The sequence below is a fragment of the Rhipicephalus sanguineus genome, chromosome 2, assembly GCF_013339695.2.
Source record: "Rhipicephalus sanguineus isolate Rsan-2018 chromosome 2, BIME_Rsan_1.4, whole genome shotgun sequence".
NCBI lineage: Eukaryota > Metazoa > Arthropoda > Arachnida > Ixodida > Ixodidae > Rhipicephalus > Rhipicephalus sanguineus.
The window spans coordinates 121,206,721-121,231,561 of NC_051177.1; the positions used below are offsets into that span (position 1 = coordinate 121,206,721).

At 48.1% G+C, this 24,841-nt stretch overlaps 2 protein-coding genes across 4 annotated transcripts in view; both read right to left on the minus strand.

Moving 5' to 3' along the window:
- LOC119383606 (60S ribosomal protein L19) overlaps window positions 1–24,841 on the minus strand; it is a 310,809-nt gene that overhangs the window by 109,777 nt on the left and 176,191 nt on the right. The window lies entirely within an intron of this gene.
- The window catches only part of LOC119383607 (uncharacterized), a 169,815-nt gene that overhangs the window by 18,962 nt on the left and 126,012 nt on the right, over window positions 1–24,841 (minus strand). For both annotated transcript variants that reach the window (XM_037651857.2, XM_037651856.2), the window contains exon 5: window positions 2,377–2,492. In XM_037651857.2, the coding sequence (XP_037507785.1) occupies window positions 2,377–2,492 (116 nt within the window). The remainder of the gene's footprint in view (window positions 1–2,376; window positions 2,493–24,841) is intronic.

Consider the following 24,841-nt stretch of genomic DNA (forward strand, 5'->3'; position numbering starts at 1 on the left):
TTGTTATAGTGCTTGTTATGTTATAGTTCTTGTTATTCTTGTTATAGTTATTAGCAGTTGTATTACGTCCAGCCACGGCAGTCCCTGGACACGCTTCATGTTTGCTGAAGACCGAACGGGTCTCGAAACGTAGGGTCAGTTTCTTAAAATTAAAAAAAAAAAACTAAAGACAAAACGTGGCTGCAGAGTCCTCTTATTCTTATCATTTCGCCTAGCCACACAGATTGCTGTCGCATATGGTTATCTTTATAACATCGAAAACGTTCGCCATACTGCACTTCACACAGAGCATAAACCCCTTTGATGTATTAGTTGAAACATTCAATGTCGGCTGGCGCGCACACCGCGAGACGAAAACAAATCGCTGGTGGCCGCGGCTTTGGAGTCAACGTCCTCCGAGCCATGGAATATAGTATATACGCGTACTACAATAATACACACCCACGAATATATATATATATATATATATATATATATATATATATATATATATATATATATATATATATATATATATATAATATCGGCGGAGGGAGAAGTCAGTGTACATCTTCCGGATTTCTTTGGATCATCGCGTTGTTTACATTTTTGATCACAGGAAGCCCGAACTTTCACTCTTCTCCGGAGGGGATTTCGCCAGTTTCCGCTCGTCTACTTTTTTTTTTCTTTTATTCAATTTCTTTCCGTCTCTCTGTCCAGTTTTTCGCTTTCTTTGCTCCCCACCACGTGTCGTCGTCGCAAACGTCTGACGACGGAAACGCCCTCTTGATCCTTGTATATGTCCCGTCCTCGACTCGGGGAAAAGACGAGAAAGAGAAAAAAAAAAAGAGGAGGAGAAGGAAGAGATATCCTCTCCCGTCGGGGAAGATGCTTCCGAGAGGGGCACGCGGTGTGGTTTAGGATGAGAGACGAAAATAGAAAGAAAGAAAGAAAGAAAGAAGGAAAGAAGAAAGAAAGAAAGAAAGAAAGAAAGAAAGAAAGAAAGAAAGAAAGAAAGAAAGAAAGAAAGAAAGAAAGAAAGAAAGAAAGAAAGAAAGAAAGAAAGAAAGAAAGAAAGAAAGGAGCGGTCTCTCATCGTAAATTTAAAACGAGTCCGAAATGGCCCACGTATGCGGGATGTGTAAAAATATAGACATTCCACAATCACCACCGTTTTCCCCCTCACCTTCCCTTTTTTGACAGATGGTGACTTCTTTCTAGATTGAAAAAGAAAAAGTAAAAAAAAAATACATTTTGAAATCATAACGCGCGCCAAAAGGGAAGAGAACAACGCATATAAAGCGAGAAGTAAAATAAGAACGGGCGAAATAGAATAAATCTGGAGGCGTTTTTGCCCTTAGACATAGATGCAGTGCCGGAATGATTTCGCGCATTTCTCTACACCGCCGTCGTCGATTTCTCTGGAATGCGTTTTTCGCCATCTCGGTGTACGTACAGCCTTCCCTGTTTATTTGTCCTTTCTGTATACTTTCCTTCCAATTGTATTCATCTTTGAAACAGTTCTTTTTTTTTCTCTCTCTTTCTCTCTTTCGTCTCCTTTGTGTCTTTGACTACGGTATAGATATCACCGCGATGTATAAGTCTTTCCGCAGCCAAGACATCGGAATTAGTTTAAAAAAAAAAAAAAAGACCCGGTCGATCGATAAACACACGGTGGCTGTAAGATGAGGGTTTGACAGAGAATTTCATCGCTGCACATCCTTCCCCTTCGCCCCCACCTTACCGCGTATTCGTTTTAACGTTACGGGCGATTACAAATAGATATATATTATACTATAGAATTTCGTGGGGCTCCACGGAAGATGAAAGTGTAGGGCAAAACTGCGCCATTTTCCTGCCTGCCATCTTTTATCTCTTTTAACCTTAACTTTCTCTATACCTTATAAATAAATGTCGGATATCAGCGAAGCGGCGATGTCTAAGACTGCTCGAGGCGTACTAAAGCGGCAGCCATGGCGTTCGCTATATTGTGATTGGTATAAGCGCCGACGGAGTGGACAAATGAGAAAGAAGTAAGAAATCGCAGCGTAGAAAACAAAGAAGATATTATTTTTCAAAGGTAGGGAGGTTTCCTCTGCGTACACAGACTTCTACGTATTGGTTTCGGTGCCGCCATATTGGGCTGTAGCCTTGCCGTTTTATATCTTGACCTACTGAACCAACAGTGCTACGGTAGACGCGCACACACGAAAATGATTGGGTTGGAGCATTCGACGTTTCATGAGCTTATTCATTCACGTCACCATGTACAAAAACAAGAAAACATTCGTTCAACAGCCCAAGGCGGCGGTGCCCATGTGTCTTGAGTAAGATCGGCTATAAAGTGGCGTTTACGGAGCAACGTTGATCGCCGATTAAAGCAAACAAAACACTCACCGCGCGCGCCACTTCCGAGGCGAGTGACTTGAAGACCCTGCTGGAGTGGTCGACCAAATCCGGGGAGTAGTTGCGATTGGTCACTCGGAACGTCACCTCCACGGCCCAGCTTCCGGCTGAAGATGGCAAAAAAAAAAAGGATGCGAAGTCATTAGTACGGACAGGAATTGATTTGAAACTGAATGTCAAATTAAATCAAATACTCGAAAGAAGCCGGCCGAGGGAGGGGGGGAAGAGTAGTATCCATGGAAAGTTGCAAGTGTAACGAAATAGGCCGAACCGCAGTGTAATGAAGCGCGCACACGCACACAAAAGCACGAACCGTGCAATGCCGCGGCTTATGAAGTATATCTCTTGCGTTCCGCTTATAGTGAAGATTATAGACATGCTAAATGTAAATGACCTTGCTACAATGACAGTGGATCACCACAGAGACTTCGATTTTGTGAAATGGGCTTCCAGAGGCCCCACTGACTGTACGGTGTCTTCACGGTGCAAAGCGATAGTTGTATCGTCGGCAACGTTATTGGACCCATATATATATATATATATATATATATATATATATATATATATATATATATATATATATATATATATATATATATATATATATATATAACAAAGTGTGCTTTAACTCACGATCGTTTAAAACTAAACGTATAGCGCTTTCAAAACGGCCTCCATATGTTTTTGCTGGTTTGTGCGCGTTATCTTTTATTTTTTTTATTATCATTTTTAAACGTATGCAGGAAATGCGACGGGCTTTCGCGAAAGAATACACCCTGCAGCAAAACTTTGCGGGACGCGAAATGTTCGAACAAAGCTATATTGTCGTTTTGTCTGGAAACATAACCTCCAAATAAATGTCTCAGCCTGCAGTTGATATTCCAACCTATCAGCAGCTAGATTAAGATCTGTAGGCAATGATAGAACAGAAATACGCATTTCTTGGGGGGGGGGGGGGGCACACGTACCCTAAACTTTTGCTGCTAGGTGTACATATATTGTCACGTTCACGCGAGTACAATATCTTAATGCATGCGCAGCGAGATTGAATTCACAGCCTTTCTTGGCCCTCCGACTAACCTGAACTACAATGCACCTGGTTTCAAGACATTGACAAATGGATGGCGCTAAAGGGAAAGTTTAGCGGCACCAATCAAATCTCTCGCTTTCAAATTCAATCCTCTGTCTCTTTATACGACACAGAAGTCGATTTCAGACTCAATATCGAACCAACCACAGTATCGATTGACATGCAATCACTGAAGGTACATACACTCTATTAATCATGCTCCGTATGGGAGAGGCTATCGAACGAAAGCAGCAAAAATGCTGAAACAAAGCAGGCGCCGATAGAATTACACGATGAGCGAAATTGATTGCAAGCATTGCCAAATCACAGGCACGATAATACGCTGGAAGCGCAATAATCTTTGTACCTCTGCGAGGCAGATCTGCTTCGATTTCCAGAATAATACATAAATCTCTCTGCCGTATCGCAAACGCACGCAGCCCTCTAAGCCTGTGCGGTTGAAGTATTCTTACTCTTTCTTTCTTTCTTTTTTTTTTATCCAGATTGAATCTTTCGAAACAGGTAGAACTGAAAAGAAGCAGTAGAAGATTGCGCACGGGTTTGAATGAGATTTTAAGAAGCGAATAAAGAAAGTGACACAAAATAATAATAAAGACGAAAGCTTTTAAGGAAGCTCACGAATACAGTCGGTCGATCTTTGTTTAAAGCAGATCCCAGATTAAGCTTCTAAACGGAAGTCAAAAAAGAAAAAAAAAATGCGGAAATCCGAAGCAGTCGCGAGCCCGAAAGAAGCTGGGCGAAAGTTGAAGAAAAAAAGAAGTTTAATAGTAATTTATTTTCAGGAGGGGGGGGTCAATACGGATTATGAACTCTAATCTTGGTTTTAATGAGGCAGACATGGGCCCTTTCGCGTTGCTTTTCGTCCTTTCTTTCTTTCTTCCTTTCTTCCTTCTTTTCTTCCTTCCTTCTTTCATTTCTTTCTATCTTCCTTCCTTCCATTCTTTCTTTCTTTCTTTTTCCCTTTCTTTCTTTCTTTCTTTCTTCCTTTCTTCCTTTCTTTCTTTCTACCTTCCTTCCTTCCTTCCTTTCTTTCTTTCTTTCTTTTCTTTCTTTCTTTCTTTCTTCCTTCCGTCCTTCCTCTCTTTCTTTCTTTCGTTCTTTCTTTCTTCCTTCCTCTCTTTCTTCCTTTCTTTCTTTCTCTCTTTCTTCCTTTCTTTCGTTCGTTCTTTCGTTCTTCCTTCCTTTCTTTGGTTCCTTCCTTCCTCGCTTTCTTTTTTCTTTCCTTCTTCCTTCCTTTTCCTTCTTCCCTTCCTTTCTTTCTTTCCTTTCTTCTTTCGCCTTCCTCTTCCTTCTTTCTTCTTTCTTTCGTTCTTTCTTTCTTTCTTTCTTTCTTCCTTTCTTTCTTTCTTCCTTCCTTCCTTCCTTCCTTCCTTCCTTTCTTCTTCTTTCTTCCTTTCCTTCCTTTCTTCCTCTCTTCCTTCCTTCTTTTCTCTTCTTTCTTTCTTTTCTTTCTTCTTCTTCTTCTTTCTTCCTTCTTTCTTTCTTCCTTCCTTTCTTCTTCTTTCTTCCTCTTCCTTTCTTCCTTCTTTCTTTCTTCCTTCTTCTTTTCTTTCCTTTCTTTCTTTTTCTTTCTTCTTCTTTCCTTTTCTTTCTTTCCTTCTCTTTCTTCTTTCCTTCCTTTCTTTCTCTTCTCCTTCCTTCTTTCTTTCTTTCTTTCTTCTCTTCCTTTCTTCCTTCCTTCTTTCTTTCTTTCTTTCTTTCTTTCTTCCTCTCTTCTTCTTCCTTCCTTTCTTCCTTTCTTTCTTTCTTCCTTCCTTCCTTTCTTTCTTTCTTTCTTTCTTTCTTTCTTTCTTTCTTTCTTTCTTTCTTTCTTTCTAAGTGGAGCTTCGCCCACGAACCATGGCTGCAGAGAATAGAAGTCGCTGAACCATACGTAACGTTAATGCACCTTTTCCGCTTTTCTGATTTTCTTAATTTTGTTTTGCTATCCTCCTCGTTTACCGATCTTTAACAGCAAGGAACGCGCCTTCACGACGGGTGATACAGACGTCCTCTCGTTACGCTGTGAGCTACTTCGATTTCTTTTCTTTTTTTTTTCTGTTTTCGCTAAGAGGGCAGCCAATTAGTGCTACGAGAATGTTTAGCATAGTTTCATTTTTTCGAGGAAGCAAGCAAGCAAGCAAGAAAGAAGGGACGAATACACCAATATACAGTACAATATTATTTAAATATAGCAAAGGTCTTGCACTTTATATTATCAACCCTTCAAGTTGCAAGTTAAAAACAGTTACATACAGTTTGATGTAATAACTATACGTACAATACATACGCACTCCCTGACAATATTTCGTATCAAGGAAGTTTTGGCTATCCTTGAAAAAGCTATTCTCTTCGTTCCTCATGCCTCTCTCAATCCTACATGTATTGCAGCTCCCCTTATTTCTAAAAGGATACGAAACACCTTAATCTGTCATTATCGTATAGTCTGTATAGTATACCGTATAACGCACTGCCGTAAGGGAAATGACGCTGCCGCGCGGCTGGTGTACATTCTGCTCAGTCCCCCCCCCCCCCCCCCCCCCCCCACACACACACACACAAAGCTCTCCTTTTCTCTCTCAACCCGTTGACGAAGGATGAGAACACAGGTCTCCGCACCATCTCTTTTGACGGATGTGAAAGACGCGCAAAAGCAGCGCGTCCGGATTCTATGTTTCAGTGGTGTCGTGACCATTATATATATATATATATATATATATATATATATATATATATATATATATATATATTAAGTGCTTAAATGCGACAAGGAGGACACTGCTTGCTCTGCCAGTGCTTGGACACTGCTAACAATGAAAAACGTAACAAAGAAAACATATATATATAACAAAGAAAAACGAGACCTTGAAAAGTAATCTTTCCTATATATATATATATAAGCGGCAATCGCGTCCGCTACGCGGCACGCGTGTCGCACACGTATAACTAATGACGCCACGGCGTCCCTGTCATGAGGCACAAATGTTCATTACCGTGTGAGCAATGGACCTATGGATGCTGCGAAAGGCTGCCGCCGCTCGACTCGCGGCGCAGCTATACACATCGCCTCGGGGGGCTTGCGACGGCGGGACGAAAACTATCCTCCGGCTCGGACGTGACAAATGCGCTCGGGAACCGCTCAAAGCCCGAACGAACGATCGCTTGTCTATGTAGTGTGTAGTGAGTGCGTACAGCAGGGGCCGTTGTTCTCCACTATAGCGCTATAGCCGCACCTATATACAGCCATACAAGACTCGGCGGTGTGTATGGAGCGCATTCTATACGCAACTGCGCGGTGCCTCTAGACAAATGGTTCTGAACTGGTTCGAACTCAGCAACTCCGCAGCAGCCGTGCATGTTGGATCACCTTCCACTTTTCTTTTTCTCTTTTTTGTCGTTGTTGTTGTTGTTGTTATTGTTGTATAGGCGAGCTACCACGCTACGCACGCATTATAAACGGGGGAATGCCGCGCGGCCCGCGGTAGCGATAGAATACTTTGAGTACGGTATAGAAACCCGCCTCGGGGCGCGAACGTACATTAAATGGAAAATGCTTGAAGTAGGTGCAACAGGAAGTGCAGCAGGCGTGGCCACTTTCGAAAACGGTTCCGCGGCTCTTCCACGATGTTCCACGTTAGCAACAACGACAAAAGAAGGGAGATCCTGCCGGTATGCATTGTTGAAATTGCACCTTGCATGTACGTTTTGCTGCGTGCAGTGCGAGCACGGCATGCCCGAAATCATTGAGAAGTTGGCAGTATAAATGCCCTGAAACCCTTCGAGCCAGATATATAAAGCTTTCGAAAATTAGAAAAAAAAAGAAAACAGTGTACATTGGTAAAAAATTCGGTTGGATCTACGCTAAACGTATTAATGGTGAGGCCGACTGGCCAACGGGAACAAACATTTAGGAAAAGAAAAGCTGCAGCAGTGTTTCGTCGCAAAGCTGTGACTCGTTTCGTTGTTGTTGTTTTGTTTTTGTTTTTTTCCCCTTCAGTGTTCATCCATGCGAGCGGTGCCGCAGCAACACTCGCCAATGATGCGCTGGCACTCCGCGTGGGGGCTCCACACCCCCATCTAGATTTCTATTCTCAGTAAACGCCTGGACAGTGCCAGCCGGCCCGTTAGATAGAACCAGCGCCACGCCATGTATATGCATATAATTACAAACGTACACGCGTATCGTTTCTCGAGCGTGTGCTTGCTTGAAGCAAAGCGATAGAAGCGGTAACGCGGTGCCTGATCGGCAGTCATCGATTACGCTCCTCGAGAACGAGTTATTAAATAAAACTAACGCGGAAAAAAAAAGACAGAAAAAAGGAAAGAGGTTGGGCCGGTGCAGCAGGCTCTGGTAACGCGAGATCAGCTCGTGCCCGAGCTGCGCAGGATCGACACGCGCAGATGCACATCCAATAAAGAGAGAGAGAGATACCATGCGTGAACGGAGAGTTTACAAGGGAGTGGGCGCACTGTGATATCGGTACAAATTATTTCCAACGCGAGCAGGGGAAAGGCGATCCGAGTAGCAACGCTGCAGGCTCCGCAACAGGCAACGCTCTCAGATGTGGAAAAGAAGGAAAAAGAGAGAGGGAAAGAGGTAGCTCTAGACAGAAGAGCAGCGCACCACGTAAGCGGCCAGGCAGCTAGGTATATGCAGGCACGGCCGGACACCCGCACGCAGAGATGGATGCGGGGAGGGGGGGGGGTACGCTCGACAGCGCTCTCAATGCGTTCCATCGATTCATAAATCACACGCTGACCCCCGCCGAACCCCTCCCCTCCCTCTCTAGCTTTCCTCCTCAACTGGCCAACACCCCCCCCCCCCCGCCCCTTCTCTCTCTCTTCTTGGGGGGATTCCTCGGGCACCATGGTAGGTGGTGCTAGATCGGGGCGAAGAGGAGGAGGGCATAGCTGAATCGGAAGAAGAGGAGCGCAATAACACCGTGTATTATATAAGCCATGCGCCGGCGCGGCATCTAACGTGTTCGTCGTTGTGTATAGTGTTGCGAGGCGCTTGCAGCAGAATGTGCGGGGTGCTTGTTTGCTTGCTTCGTTGCCGAACTTCCACACAGATATCGTGTTCGATGGCGCTCGGCAACCGGTAGTTATACCGAAAAGGGCAGCAGCGCGGGCGGCGGGTAAGGAGGAAAGGCGACCCCTCCCCTTCTCGCTTGACTCTGTATAACTACTTGTACGTGCCGCCAACACGGCGCATTAACTCCCGCTTTCCTGCGGTTGTTGTTTCACCTAGACGAACACGTTTCGTATGCGCGTGGTGCCGGAGAGAGATACACGTCGCTTACATCTTCCTGTTTTTTTTTTTAAGTGTTCCTTTGCTTGCTTGCTGACTCCTTTTTCACTTTATTTCTTTCGAGCACGCGCCAATGGTTCTTGGCTAATGCGCAACCGTGCGTGAATTAGCAACTGCAGCAGCAGCAGCAGCAGTATCAGAAGAAATGAAAGAATCAAAGAAACCTAACAGTAAAAGATCATCGCGCGACCGATACGCTGTCCGTTGAGTTGCACAGCAATCGCAGTGACCATACGGCTATAGCAGCATTTTGTTATTACGGGTACGGGGCGGCGGACCGGTCAGCTAGAGAAGAGAAGAGAGTGAGAAGGAGGCGGGTGATGTCAGAGAGAGAGAGGGAGAGGTGGCGGACCAATCTATAGGCGGTTACACTCCGTCATACCTGCTTTTTATTTCTCGGAATGCCATGCATACCGGTTAATGGATCCCGGCGGCGGCGCGTCGAAGCGGAGAATCTTGTCGCTTGGTCCAATAGCGCACTCATGACCGAGACGTGCTTCGCACGGGCCCGGTATTTCATTACGCGCCCGCGTGCACAGACACGATTGCTTTGTTTCGTCCCTCCGGGAGTTTTGTACACGCGAGGGGGGGCCCCGCCCCTCTTTTATATACGCGTAGAATCACGATGACTGCGCTTTCGTTTCCCGTTGTTGCCATCGGTTCTGCGTTATTGCCTATAGCATATCAGCGCAAATGCATCGAAGCAAGGGATCAAGAAATCGGCATCGGGAGTGGCGAGACCGTTAGATGGATGGGAGAGGAGGGAGGGAGGGGGATCATTTTATTATGAACGACCGCGAGTTTTGGAACATTGCGGTGGTGACTAAGGCCAACGCTATGCGCGCTCACAGCGTTCCCGCGGAGAATATATTTATGGCTCTCCAGATAACGAAGTGATAGAATGCTCTTGCGGCCATACATTGCGTCCGCGTGGGCGCCTTATCGCAAAACGGAGGGGTCATAACCGCATTCTCCCCTCTCTTTTTATCTCCATATATTTTTTTATTATTCCAGGGATTCCACAATAAAAACAAACAGGACGCTCCGAGGCTCTTCGGCGCCGCGAGAGAGCCATCTATAAAAAGGGAGCCGTGTTTCTTCGGCTTCAGGATAGTGAGCTCACACGCTTTCCTTCCTGAGGTTGAGTATAAGGATGAGTATGGCAGTTGGGCGTGGTAACACCTATACAGGCGCCAAAAATTTTTGCAATCGTTCTTGCGCTTTGACTCACTCTTAGGTCGACGCATGTACGAGCGTCATTACACGCTGAGCTGTCACGGTATTCGAAACGCGTGGTATATGCGTTTGTACTCGTGGCATCCACGCTACGATGAGAACCATAATTCTTCTAGTCTAGCGAGATATACACCCAGTAGAGAAATTTTACACCTTTGAGGGCAGGAAAGGGGGAGGGGGGGACTTACGCAGTATCTCCAAAAAATCGTTTATGTAGCGAACTCTAGTCTTTAACACTTCTTTCGCGCTCGCTGCTTTTTCCTGTAAGCAACGCTACGGGACACTGGTCCATGCGTGTCTTTGCGAATACGAACAGACTAATCTTAAGGGAAGCAGATGCATGGAGGATATTGATGACGACTGGGAGGAGACAAGATAAAAAGCCCCAAAGGCGTATATATACGTGCACGCGGATACGCAAGCCGACATCGAGAATGAACGATCGTGAAGCGCGCGCTTTCTCACTAACGACTCTTAACTATAACCAAGCCTCGATAACCGCTCGCGGTCAAGTCGATCGAGCCCACCAACGTAGCCGCGCCGCCGGCCGTTTGCGAGCTCTCGGTAACGTGTTCCGCGAAGTTAAACGCGTGAAGTCTCGGGTCAAAGGTGAGTGAGGGGTGCCCTCGAAATGGCATAAAGATGGCGCGCATTCTTTTGCCTCACTTATATACGACTTGCCACGAACGAGACAAGATGTCGTTCTTCTTCTTATTCTTCTTTCAATCGCTGGGCAATCCACATACGCACGACGCACTACAACGAGTTGAAATGCGAAGCGATCGCCCCAAGTGCATTTCTTCCCCCTCTTTCTGGAGGTCAAGGAACCGCGAAAAGGAGGTTATTGATTAAGGACTCCATGCCGATTGCGCAGGTGTCGTTTCGGAAATACCGCGACAAGCGAGGAGAAAAAGATAGATAAAAACGCGAGCGAAAGTGAATACACGCGCGTGAACGAACGAACGAAAGAAAAAAAAAAAGCCGCGGGAAGTCGGCGATCGAGCCACAAACGTACCCGCTTTGCGTTTGATTTATGACGCAGCGACGTGTCTTCGTTACAAGCACTCGGTGCGAACGGCACGGTCCACTTTACAGGCGGCGAACATATCTATAAAAGCCAAAAAAAAGGGGGGGGGGGGGGAAGCCTTCCCTTTTTTTATCAGCCGCGCGCCGCTGCGTGTTTCGAGAAAAGCGATACCTCACCACCGTCTCCTCTCTTCCTCCATCTTTGTCTTACGAGACCATCTTATACGAGACCAATGCGAGAGGTCGAGACGGTCTCGTTCGACACGACTGTTCTTATCTCGTCTCTCTCTGTCTCCTCTCTTTTTGACTTTTGACGCGTCAGAGATGAAAAAGCGTCGCGACTAGACGGCACAGAGGAGACAGAGATGAGGAGGAAGAAGAAGAACGATTTAAAAAAAGCGGCGAAACTTCTTTTCGCCGCTTTCGTGCGTCGCGCGTAATGATCGCGAGGCGAGTGCGATAGCTGGGCAGCCACTCCACGAGGGTCTCGCCGGAGCCAAGCGCTTCTCACACCTGTGCGTTGCGGTCGTGACACTTAATATATCTGACCCTGTAAAGTTGCAGCTGTATGATTATTTCTTCGGTGGAGGTTAGAAAGAAAAGAAAATGGTGGAGTAAAGGCCCGCAGAAGAAGAAGTCGATAATCAGACGAAGAAATAGTTACCTGATTACTTCGGAGGGGGCTTCGATAAGAAGTCGGAGGCCCGAATTCGACGACACGGAATGGCGGGAGAGATAGTATACATAATATCGGTACTACACTGGAACGAGCAAGAAGAAGCTGAACTCCGCTGCGACACGTCTCGATCTCTACTTAATTATTTTTCTGGCTCGCTTGCCAAAGGAAAAGCTCTTATCTCGACACTTCGTGGGAGTATTCTCTGTGTAGCCGCCAAGCAGGCGAATACTATAGCGCCGCAACGAAAGGCGCTGGATTCTAAACGGAGTAATATAGCGAAGGCGAATGAATAAAGATACAAACAAGAAGAAACAGAGGAGGACGTAAAGAAATCCGCAGAAGGAAATGAGAGATGCCACGTTCCCGTACCTTCTTTGCGCACGCGCGGTGTACGGAGAAGGATGAAAACGGAAATTACTTCGTCAAAGACACGGGGGAGCTATAGGACTTGGCTGGCGCGTGTCGCAGCGCGCTCCGCTGGCGGCAGCCAGTCTCATCTTCGCCGCAACAATTTCTTCGCGCCCTGCAGGATTCTTGCGACGAAGATGAACACTGCTTTACGTGCGCGACTTTTAGTTTTCTTTTACTTCCTAGCGCCCTCTTTCCGTTATATCTCTCTTTTCCCCCTCGCTCGCCATCTAACATTCAGGAAGGAAGGAAGGAAGGAAGCGCGAGAACAGAGGAGGTTCGGGCTCGCTCTTCTGACATATATACGTCTATATATATCCGTATATACAGCGCCGTGCCAGCTGCCTGCTACGTGCTACCGAAAGTTATCGGAAACTGCCGCCCGTTGGCGCTTCCTCATATCCCCAGCCGAGTCGAGATGCCGCGGGTTCCTCGGCCGCGGGCGGCAGCGCAAAGCGTCGAGCCACGGTGACAAATGGCGGCTCGGTTGACCGCGCTGAAGGGCCCGCGCGCATCATGGAGGGGATGGAGAGGCCCTTCGCTCCAAAGGCACGCAGCTCTTGCGAAGGGGCGAAGGGGATGCGGAAAGGAAACCGGGGGAGGGGCGATATATAGCTTTTTAAGGGAGCGTTGTGTTTCAGCCGCTGCCGAGATGCAACATCCGTCAGCCTGTCGACGGAGTGCTGCGGTGCCGACGTGCGGGAATTCGCGTGACTACCGGCGAGACAGACATGCTGCAGTCATATGGGTCTCGCCTTGGGTCGTCTGCTCTCCTGCTGAACGGCGGCAGACGGCGTGGTGTGGGGGAGTGTCCACGTGAAATCAACGTGTGAAGTTTAATTGCGTACGATTCGCAACTTTCGCTGCTGATTATAGAGCTAAGCGGACAGAGATAAAGCGCAGCTTTTCACATTGCCGGATGTACAACAATATGGCGGTATAAAGTGTGATAACTTGGGGGCTGCATTCCATGCAAAGTGCAAGGAGATGAGGAAGAAAGAGAGAGAAGGAAAATTAAAAAAAAAAGGGGGGGGGGGGGCTTTGGAAGAGCCGTGTGAGCGCTGGCCTTCATAATTGTCAGTGCTAACTCGCCGTCCTTCTGAAACGGATTATAGGAAACGTATCGTCTCGTTTGGCCTTTTTCACCATTTTTATTTATTTTTTTTTGTATTCGTTCTCAGACTCTCGGGAAGAGTACATTACACGTTAGTGAAATCCGATATCAGTGGGGCTTTCATCCTTCCCTCTCCGACATAATAGCGTTAGTATCTAACCGCGGATAAGCACGATCGACGACGGAATCGCGAACAAAAGGAAAGATAAATAGAAAACGATAATTAGAAGATCTGCGCGCGCACAACACAGACTGCCGTGTCCGCGCGATTCAGTGAGACAGACGACCAGTAGGTTTCTCGCCGTCCGGAATAGCTTGGCCACCAGAAGCACACGCTGTTGGGCTAGTCGGTTCATGTTCTTTCAGAAGCCACTTCCGTGGCTTCTGAAAGAGTTTGGCCACGGTACATATCGTCCTTTCATCTTTAGAGGACAGCCTTATCTCATGGCATCGTAGGTATACCAACGTCACATCAGCCCCACGAAAAAGGGTGCCGAGCAATCTGCCGGGCTTTTCTCCTCGGCAAGGCAACTGTGAAGGCTTCTGCCACCGCCGGAGGCCGTTGTTAAGAGATGTGGATCTACGGAGAAGGCAACACGTTTTGAGCAGCATAGACCACGGTAACGAGACCTCCGCGGGTATCTTCGTGTAAGGAGATATAGAACAGTTTGACAGCGTATGTCGATATCCACGAGTGTACTGCCCTCCTATCGACTTCGTCGTCCCGTAGAAACAGAAACACACCCGAAGTCCATTACATATCACAACGAGAACTTCGCGGGACACTTACTAACTAAATAATCTGATTCGCTTTTGCGATACCCGCGAAAGTGCGGCTCTCCTACGATCACGTTCCCATTAAACATAGAGGTATATATCTGCCGTATGAAGAGATAAAGATGTGTACAGGAAAGGGGGAGGGGGGGTGAAAAGCATATACGTCCAGCAATCTTGATCTAATCCTGAGGCAGACTATATACACACATTTATGAGGCGTGCAGTCGCTAAGTGAACCGCGTCTCTGTCTTCTTCGTGAAGTTTGTATACGAGCCGAACAAGCTGCGCCGATAAATACGTCACGAAGGCAGACGCGTCTATAAGAAGGCCCTACTGATACTAAACGCCCGACGGGCAATGTCGCAGATTACACGCCTTCGAGGGGCCTATAGATATAATATAAAACATGTATCGCGAAGCTTGTTTGGTTCTGTCGTTGTAGCCTGAAGGAACGAGCTCTGGCGCGGGGAGGGGACAGGAGGGGGGGCCGGGGGGGGGGGGGGGATTAACGAAGAGTGTCTTCGATAATCCGCTGACGCAGTGCCGGATTACGGGACTTAGTAAGCGAGCTATACACGAGTTGCGTCCCTGTGAAAGCGTAGAACTGCTTGTCGCGGCGACACTCTCAGCAGATCAAGAAAGACTTTCACTTCTTTTTTTGGCTCCGAGGGCAGTGTCCAGCCGTTTCGAGGTGATACAGATCGCCCGCAAGAGGGGGCTCAAGTCGTAGCGAAGAGGATGATTGCGCTACAAAGTATTATACACGGGCCCGGAGGCGCGCGACAGCGAAACGGTGTATGTGTACCCCTCGAAGTTCTATATTATAGTATATACATCTATTATAGCAAAGCTCCGCGTAGTACATCTATCCCAGGAATTCCTGGCAGTGGATAAGACGTGTGTAACGGCCGAGCGGTCGAGATTAATACGTATTTATGTGAAGCCAGGAATCGTCGTTATTTGCTCGGCTCCCGATACGTATATATAAAGGCGGCACAGAGGCTGCTACAAGCAGGCTGTTATGTATACGGTTTAAATTTACTGTTCACAAAGGTTATACATACACTGAATCACGATGCGTATGCGTGCGTGTGTGTGTGCGTGCGTGCGTGCGTGCGTGCGTGCGTGCTAGAGGGTGAGATGGGGGCTGTGTTTGACAGCTTGTGCCGCTTTCTTCCCAGCAGAAATGCCACTGTACTAAGAGAACACAACACTATGTGTGTCGTCTACATATTGTAATGCCAGTTCTGCTAAAACGAACCGATTACAAGGCCAAGAAGTAGCACTACTTAAGCTTATTGTGACGTCTCTCTTTGTACTACGTCAGGAGTTAATGCCTGCATTCCAAAAGTATAACGTATTAAGGCCACGCCATTTGGGTCGCCATTTAACGAGGCTTAATTCCTGCTTCTTCGTCCATGTCGTTTGAGGAATTCAAGATGAGCACGTGATGTTCCCATAAATCTATGTGCATGCAGAAAGCTTCGACGTTTACATGAGACAACGTACTGCACGCAATTTTGAAAATACGCGTTGTTATGACGACCGAGCATAGCTTAGAAGAGGCACCAAGTTCTGATAACATCAGGGCCACATGTGGACGTGCTCGCGCGCATGCGCGACTTTATACTACACCGAGCGAGTGATTCCTTTGACGCGTATGTTTCAAATTGCAGATGAGGGCACTCGCGGGTTCCCGATGCGAGTGCCCTCATGCGGTATGTTCCAGCAGGCATAAGAAATGAAGCGGACCGGTGGTCGTACCATGCACTGCTTCTCGATGGTACGCGGCGAGACCTTAGATGTCCCCACTTGCGCCTGCAAGACTGTTTCTGTAACGCGTTTTATCTAAGTTTTGTCATTATTCCCTGAAATTGGACTTTGCCGTCCGCGGCCGCGCTCTCGAAGTTTGTCCGACGTCCAGCCGCTGATTATAGAGGCATGAGTGGAAGAGCTTCGTTCCGTGCCCTCATTACACGTCCTTTCAGGAAAGAGCCAGGTTTATGTTTCGTTCTTCCTACACTTTTTTTTCCCCCTCAGATTCTTTTTTTTAGTTCTTTCTTTTCGCCGTTACACACTTCCGGTCTCTCTGCTTGCAGCGCAAGAGACATCGAAGGAATTACGTACGCGCGACTACCGTTATTACACAGACCAGAGAGAGAGAGAGAGATGGCGGAGAAAGTCTGTGAAATGGAAATAAGTGCCCGCGCGGAAGCGAAATGAAGTCGCCTCTGAGGGCAACTGAAATCCGAGAGAAAAAACGATATCAGATGAAAAAATAAAAAGAAGACAGATGGTACATCTCGAAGAATATTGCACAGCTAACGGGGGCAAAACTTAAGTAGGACACCAGGGGGGAGGGAGGCTTTACTCCTGTGATAGCGCTGAAAAATGTACTGGAGGGCTAGTTGGTTGATGATTATAGCATATGGCAGCGCACATCGAGTGAAAGCACAAGAAATACATACACAAGCACTGATAGCGCTCTAGTCCGGCTCCTACTCACTGGGAGAAGTTGGTCGCACATCACACTCGTGCGTGTCGCTATGATACTGCCTCTCAAATCATGGCTAGATGAAAACGTGTCCGGAGAAATGTGACTGAGGAACTGATATAGTTGGGTGTCGATGAAGCGGAGTCTGCGCACACAGTAGAGACAAGAAAAAAAAAAAACGGAACTAAAAGACTTCAAAAACGCCGCGCTGTCTGCGCTCCGCATCAGTCGCAACGCTCGGCCGCTTGTGTTACATCTCTTGCTGTAAGCCGCAGCCGAATCCACCCACTCACTGACTGGAAGGCGAGTTTGAGCCCTTGGTGACCGCTGCTTACTTTATTATATGTCATCTCTTACTATTATCTCCCTCCCATTCGCCAGATGATGCTGTCGCATGCCACCTTGCTACGACCGCCACCCACCTTTTTATTCTAATCTTAAAGAGAAATCTTTCCGCGCCTTCTTGCACTAGAAATCGCGCGCCTCCCGGAGAAAAAAAAAAGAAAAACGTGAAATATATAATTTTCGTGAATACGGGGAAAGCAAGCAACGCCGATGAACACACAGACGTTTCTGCGTGTATTTCGCGCACCTTTCGTGCGACTTGAAGCAGGCTATTTCAGAAATTTCAGAGCTAGGATTCAGCATTATATTCTCTCTCTCCCCCTGAATAGTCGAGCTGACAAAAAAAAGAGAAAGACAGAAAGACACTGGCAGCGGCTTTTCCAAATATGATGTCACGAACCTTGGAAGAGACCAAGCATCAATAATAAAAAGATGAGAGGGGGAAGGAATCAGGGCGGAGTAGCGAACGCTTGCGGTTTCAAAAGCACGTGAAGAAACACACTCTTTTTTTCTCGACTCCAACCGGCACCACATTTCCCTCACTGTATTCTCGCGTGAAAACAGCCACGCTTTCTCTTCCGTCGCATTCCTGCCTCCCGAGGAAGCCGGGACTCACGATTACAGGGGGTGCGGACCCTCGCACACGACTTTATCACAGGGCTGCAGCTGCAACACGTTAGCGCATGCGCCTGCTCTCTCACCAGGAGACCTCGGGCGAGGTGCACGGTGTCCCTCTGGTGGTGGCTCTGTCTATATAAACAGAAGTGGCACTTCTATATAGGCCCCACTGGTGCAATAGCTCTATCATTAAGACACGGGCCGCGCCATGTTTGCCCGTCGCCCAATCCGGCCCACAGGTGTCGCCCGCTGCACACACCTCCCGAGCGCCCTCTCTGTTGCGCACGGGAGAAGAAACTCGGCATATTGAGCGCGACAGAAGGAAATGAAAAGGCGTCGTCGAAGTAATCTCGGTGTAAACGCCACCCACATGTATTACAGCAGCAGCAGCAGCTGTCGGGCAATTTCGGGCGACGCATGAAACGCAAATCGTTTTACATTTCAATACCGCTGGGAGAATTAAGAAGAGCTTGCCGACAAAGGAAAATGCACCCCCGACGGCTGTATACCGAAAAGGAGCGTAATACAGGTGTACACGCTTTGTATAGCCCTATAAGCCGGAAATGACAGAAAAAAAAAAGTTCACCTGTGTTCTTTGCCGAGTTTCCGGCGCGAGAAAACCGTTTGTTTTGTGAGGCCGGCCGGCTTTCTCTTTATTTCTTCTGTTAGAAGAAACAATTTCACCGAGCCGTGGGCGTGGATGGCGTTGGTGCGCCGATGCATGCATACACACACGGCTCCGAGTCATCGGCCCACCGTAAAAAAAAGCAATAGCCGGGGTTTTCAGAGACAACACGACGCTCGCGCGCGCGCTCGACACCGTCAATTCTCTCTTGATGACTCTGTTGTTTGGTTTTGCCGTCGACGCGGTTGGTTGATTGAGACGTTTTTCCGAGAAAGGTGCGCGCTGTTGTTGAAGGCGCGACGCATGCGCGTGTGGAAGGCAGAAAACCGCGAGGGAGTTATGGAGTATAAACTGAGCAAAATAAAGAAGAAAAATGGCGCGTTATATGCACCACACACGTTCACTGCCTGCAACGCGGCCGTTTCCGGTGTCGACATCGCGGTGGAAGTTCATGCGGGTGTGTGCGCGGCACGTAGACAGTCAAACAACGTCGTCAGGGGAACGGTGGAGGTTTTTCAGGTGGGACTGGCGGGGCGTGTCCGCTCGCTTGCTTCCAGCGGAGACACGATATGGCTTCGCGAGAGGAGATAACGGCTCCAAACTTTCAGTCACGTGGTACACCGCAGCGTCGTCGCGTCGAGATGTTATGGGAGATACTGGCGTCGCGCCGGCCGCACCGGATGGCGGGTCGTTTTTTACGACGGAATTTCTGGTGACTCGGTGTCGCGAAGCAAGGAGAGGGTTTACGCGTCCGCTCCGGCGAAATAAAAAAAATTAGAATGTTACCTCTGTGAACACGTACACGCGCAGTTGTTGCCCCTGCAGTCCACCGTCTATGTATATTATATGGCAGGAAAACGCACGTTTGCTTAGCGATAGCTTCCCGCGAAAACAGTCACATAACTGCGTCCATTTCGTGTTCCCCGGCAAGAAAAGGGGTGCGCTTTGCTTGGCGCTAAAACGCGGTCGCGATAAGAGTTTGACACCGCGAAGTTCCGCGTGGCAACAGTTACGCCAAGTTGTAAAGTTGACATGTTGGTCTCCGCTCTGAAAGGCGCGGGGATAGCAAGAGTTGGACGCTAGAAGTGATGACCCGTGTCCAGGGGCGGCGCCAGTGGGGGGTTTGGGGGGGCTCCAGCCCCCCCAAAATTTCCGCCTGCCCCCCCCTTTGCCCCCCCAAGAGCAAGCATAGTCAAAATACAATGCATATGTTCCCAGCCTCTCTGCACCCCCTGAAGGAACCCACTTGTCGTGGGTGCCCCCCCAGTAAAAAAATCCTGGCGCCGCCCCTGCCCGTGTCGGAATGACGCGAACAAGATGTCGATTCCATATATACATACATGTTTCCGATCAAAGTTACTTAGTTAATTTTCTATTCAATGAAGGAAGGGGGCAGCGGGGCTTGTTCTACATAACAATGTTGTAAGAATAAGTCGAGGATTACTCTCGAGAGCATAACAGACACGAAAGCATAACAAACACGCTCCAATTTGTAGAAGAAAGCAGAGCACACAGTTGCATGAATATAACGCGTTGCAGTGGTTACTTCATGGCGTAATTACCGCACTCCTGGAGTAAAAAAACATGATAAAAATAATAATAATCCGACACGTGACTGCCTTAGGAAAGTGCGAGGAACAGACGGTCGTTCCTTCAGAGTTTGGGCTCTTATACCTAACAACTAAACAAACGCCACTGAACCTTAACTATACAGCTTAACGCAATCTAACTACAGAGCGAAACGCAGGGAATGACGTCCGAAAGTTATCCGCGCACCACTGTTGTTCCAATCCGCAGTGAACGGGCACTCATGCGTATAAGCTTACACAAAGGTGGCTCACAAAGGAACGACTAACTGACAAGCACGACTCCACAGAACTCTTATGCAACGCCCCCTCTCGTCACAATGCTTACTTGCCGACGATGCACGCCCACGCAATCGGTTTCGCTGAGAAAGCAAACCAAAAGGATGAAGAACGCTAGCTCCGTTGATTACCCGGTACCGCGCTCACGTCCTTCCGCGCGTGCGATGTATACACGTAACAGTGAAGAAGGCCCGGCGCGTTCTCCGCTGCATGCCATGTAGTGTGCCCAATGGACCGACAGGGCGGCCGGTGCCCGCGCTTTTCCTCTTCGTAATTACTCGGCTGGTTATTGAATTACGTTTCCCCCGCAGTATAATTGAGGGAGGAAACAACAGGATGAAGAAGAAGAAGAGGAAATCGACAGCCGAGCGGCTAATGAGCGTTTTCTCAGCGCGTTTCTCTTCTCTGTCCGTTTCCCGCGATCGCGAGCTCGAGAAAAAAGGCGAAACGCAAGCCTGCTTCAATTTGTTGTGTCCTTCTTCCTTTTCGCAGGCGTACACAGAGAGCGTGTCCCAGAGATGCAGCGCCTTTTTTTTTTTTTTTTCACTCTGTCTATTAGCGACACTACGAGTGACGAGCAGAACAATAGAATACAATGTGTCCGTTTATTTTTTCTCGTTTTGTCTGTCAATCCACCAGAGACAAAAGCCTTCATGCGAAGTTGCATACATTGAGAGCTTTCGACACGTACAGTACGGTACAGTGTTAAAGGGAACACTACGGAATGAGCAACTTTCATGCTGCCAATGCCCCCTAACTGCAAGTGCATGTAGAAACATCGTTCGTGCATGCCGCATATATTCTGTCAAAAGAAGTTATAACTGTCAACCACCTATAGTCCTATGCAAATCTAAACCACTACGCCTTTTCAAGAGAGCGAAATCCAGGCACGCAAGTGTTCCCTTTAACAGTGGACCTGTCTGTACGTCCGTCGTCGAACTTTAACTATAGTATAAAAGCACGTCCGTGAAACACATTAGCCTTCAACGGGCGGTGGTATACCAGACGCGTGAACTGCGAGCGGCAGCTTACGTACAGCAAACGTAGGTATAAAATGGGGACGTCTTGCCGCCTCTTGTGACAAATTGCACAACAACCACATCGCGTTAAACACGTTTCCGTGTAACGTATATCTTGTTCTTGTCGAATGAAAATTAACCTCAATTATGGAGCCATGCCTGTTTTATAGAACGAGGCTCTGGTTGCCGGGAAACTATATATGCAGCGATTAAGCGAGTGCGTTGCATATACATACTAGGAAAGTAGAAGCCAGCGGAGACGCTCGTTAGAGAAATCGAGGAACAGCGAGGCGTCAATAAACGAGCAAGGCCACGACGCCAGGCATGTGTGCACGCGACAGCGCAGCAAAGCGCAAGCAAAACTTGTTCGGGTCGTCCTCCCTTGGCCGACGCTTCGGCGGGGCGGATGAGCTTATTGCGCTGGGAATTAGCCGAAACCCCCGCGCGGCAGGCCGCGCCTGCATGCAGTCAAGGCGGCTGACGTTAACGACGCTAACGACGCGAGCGCAAGTCTCTCTCTCCCTCTCTCTCTTCTTTCCTGGCCACTTGGGGAGGCGAACTCGTGGCGCGGAAAAAACGCCGCGTCTGACGACGACTTACGACCGCGCGCGTGTGAGGGTGTGGCGCCGTGCGCTTTCGCCTTTCTGCTCAACGCTTATATACACACCCGCTCTTCCTCCTCTACTTCATCATCCAAGCCAGGGGTCTTCACCCGTGGCTCGCAAGTGCGCCCAACTGTTACGGGGCCGCGGGAATGTTGCTAGGTATAATGAGGAGTATACGCTGCCGGTAAAGCGTTGGAGTGCACGCGAGATTCCACGTGCGCGGTAGGTATAGCTGTCAGCTTCAGCCGACCTACCCCCGCGCGCTGCAAGTCGCACGCGCGACATGAAGGCAGGTAAACTACGGAGTCATCGAATTCGACTTAAGCCGCTTCGTCGCAGACGGCGACTCGCGGTATGCGACCCTTCGCAAGAGTTGGCACACTGAAGGTATAGGAACGACGTACGCATGATTAATTGAACGCGTTAATGACGCACTGTCCGAAAATTACGCGCCTATACGTCTTGGTAAACAAATGCTCGGTAAGACGAACGTATACGTACTGCGCAGCTGTGCGTACTATCATTTTGCCCCTTGTCATTCGTTTTACGCACATTCCTAGATTGAATAGACAAGGCTCGTTCATTCGCAACTCAAGCCTTTCTTTCTTTCTTTCTTTCTTTCTTTCTTTCTTTCTTTCTTTCTTTCTTTCTTTCTTTCTTTCTTTCTTTCTTTCTTTCTGGTGGAATTCGAACATTATTACAGGCTATGGGTTTCGGAAGCCTTTTTCTTCCGTTTCGTCATTCAAATATCAAAGCACAGCGCGCACTAAGCCCTCTCCCGTGCACACCCCACACCATTCCAAGAGCCATGCAGCCCGGTACACGTCAGCTGTCACTGCCTGCTGAAGCGCACAAATCTTCGGCATACTATAAGGTCGTTAGCGCCAGGTGGGACATTAGCATATTCCGATTGCATCTAAAACACCAGGTGTTCGCTCGCCCGAGCAAAGACGAAGAGAGGGAGCGGAGGCAGAGAGAGAGAGAGAGAGAGAGAAAGAAAGCGTCACTATTATGCAGTGTACAAGCGGCGGCGCGGCGCAATCAATAACAACCATTACCTAGGTACCTGAGGTGTGACGAGAATTATGAAGATCGTATTCCTGGACTAATTTTACTACAGACGGTGACAAACAAAAGCCAAGACTTCTGAACGGGAAAAAATATATATATATAAGGACAAGAAAGGAACAAATAAGCATGCAGGGTCCACGGCGGCAATTAGGTTCTCAAGACGTCCAGCCTCAACGCATGCCATCCCTCTTCCAAGTGAAAGAGAGAGAGAGAGCATGGTCAGATTAAACGAAGGGGGAGGAGGGCGAAGAAAAAGAACGTGCCGTATGGCGTATATGCTTCAAGCTTAATTGCATTCCCGCGACTATACTTGACAGACGGCTAAACAAAGCGCTCGTCGAGTCCTGCACGTCTGTGTGCCTGTGCCTCGTGTATATAGTCATCCCCGCCGCACCGCGGCGGCGGCTTTGGAATCTCGTCTTCGCGTGACCATAATGCCAACGAACGCGAAGGGAGGCGCGAGAGCAAGAAAAGACGCACGACATCGTCAGCGCCATCAAGGCGCGAGTTCGTTTACTTGCCCCATGTGACTTGCTTTTTATCGTCGCTTTCCGATCTGGCACAAACAATGTGTCGGGAGAGGTATGGGAGTCACGCTCATCGCTCACTGAGAAAGCGACGCCACCGCTGTATAGTAAGACGGCGAAATAAGAAATGTATATGCGTGCTTGGCTTCGCTGCAGACTATTCTCAATACGTGCCACCAACGCATATGTGTATATTCAACACCCTGCCATTCGTTTACCTGTATATACCCAAGGCTCTGCTCCTCACAGGCACGGAGTAAACAATGCGAAATTTGCGTCTTTTAACGACTAGCCTGGTGAAAGAAGGAGCAACGTGTCGGGCAAGCAAGAAAAGCACGTATACTGTGTGCTCACAATTGGGAAGGCAAATGACAATATGCAGGAAAAGGCCCGGTTCCGCAAGCTTTACATTTTTTTTTTGGTCCTAATTGTATGTGCACAGCGCGCGTGCGCGTTTTCCTAATCAAGCTCCGCGAGGCTTCTATCGTGTTTTCTGATGTTTCTTTTTACTTTTTTGGTTAATAACAAAGAGTTTTGCATACCTTCAATATATACTGAGAGAAACGGAGGTGTCATTCTTTCTTTCTTTTTTAAACGAACCTGCACATCTGCCACAATGTATAAAATAGTAAAGAAGAAAAATACGGGGAGCAAAACAGTCAGCCACCGCTTGCGTGCGCCGCCGCGCGATCTCCTGTCCCGATAGGGTCGCAAGGCCGAGGACTCGCAAACATGCAGCAGCAGTAACAACAGTAGCAGCTGCGAGCCAGCAGCTCGGACGGAATGAAAAATGAATTTCGAACGCCAGGCATTCTCACGCCCATCCGCGCACTCTCTATCTGTCTCTTTTGTTTAGTTTTTCTTTTTTGTTCTTTTTCTCGTCGAGTGTGTTTATGCATGACGACGCGCCCGTGGACTCCAACGTTAACGCGCTGGCGAGACTTCCAAGTGTTTGCTGTGTGTGCTCGGTCCGAAACAAACAATGCGGACACGCATGGAAGATCACCTTGCCCTCTTTTATATTTCCAGGTCGAAAGGTTCGAAAAAAAAAAAACAATCGGGAGGTCATCCCCGAGGGTCAAACGCCACCGAGGTGGCTTATTGTTTACTCTGTTGACTTTTCTACGCGTGTATACGAGTGCTCCATCCAAACAGCGTGCTGAGCATAATGCACGAAGAGCCGCTTATACAGCATGAATAAGTTCCAACTCTCTCAGCCCGATACGATAGTGGCACGGCCGCTGGATGAAAAAGTGCGCTTTTTCATCCAGCGGCCGTGGTAGTGGCATGCAAGCTCACGTGCTATTGGCACGTGAGCTTGCTGAGTCATGCTTCTGTGTCAGTCAGGCTTCTGTAGCTCTGCACGGTAAAGAAACAGCACGAGAGTTCTTAGGTGGGCTAGCTGGTTCAAGAACGCTATGGCAGAATAGCGCAAAATACCGGAGTGTGTCCTGTGTGTTTCACCGTCCCGTATTTCGCCCTGTTCTTGCCATAAAAAATAAAACAAACAAACAAACAAACAAACAGCGTTTCTAATTGAGCACCGTCGCGGGTTCGAATAGTCAATGCCAAGCAGTGACGACATGGACGCGAGTGAAACGATGACGTGACAACAGCTGTATATTTTCGCTGTACGCAAAACTAGCGAGACAGTGCCAGTGAAGCGC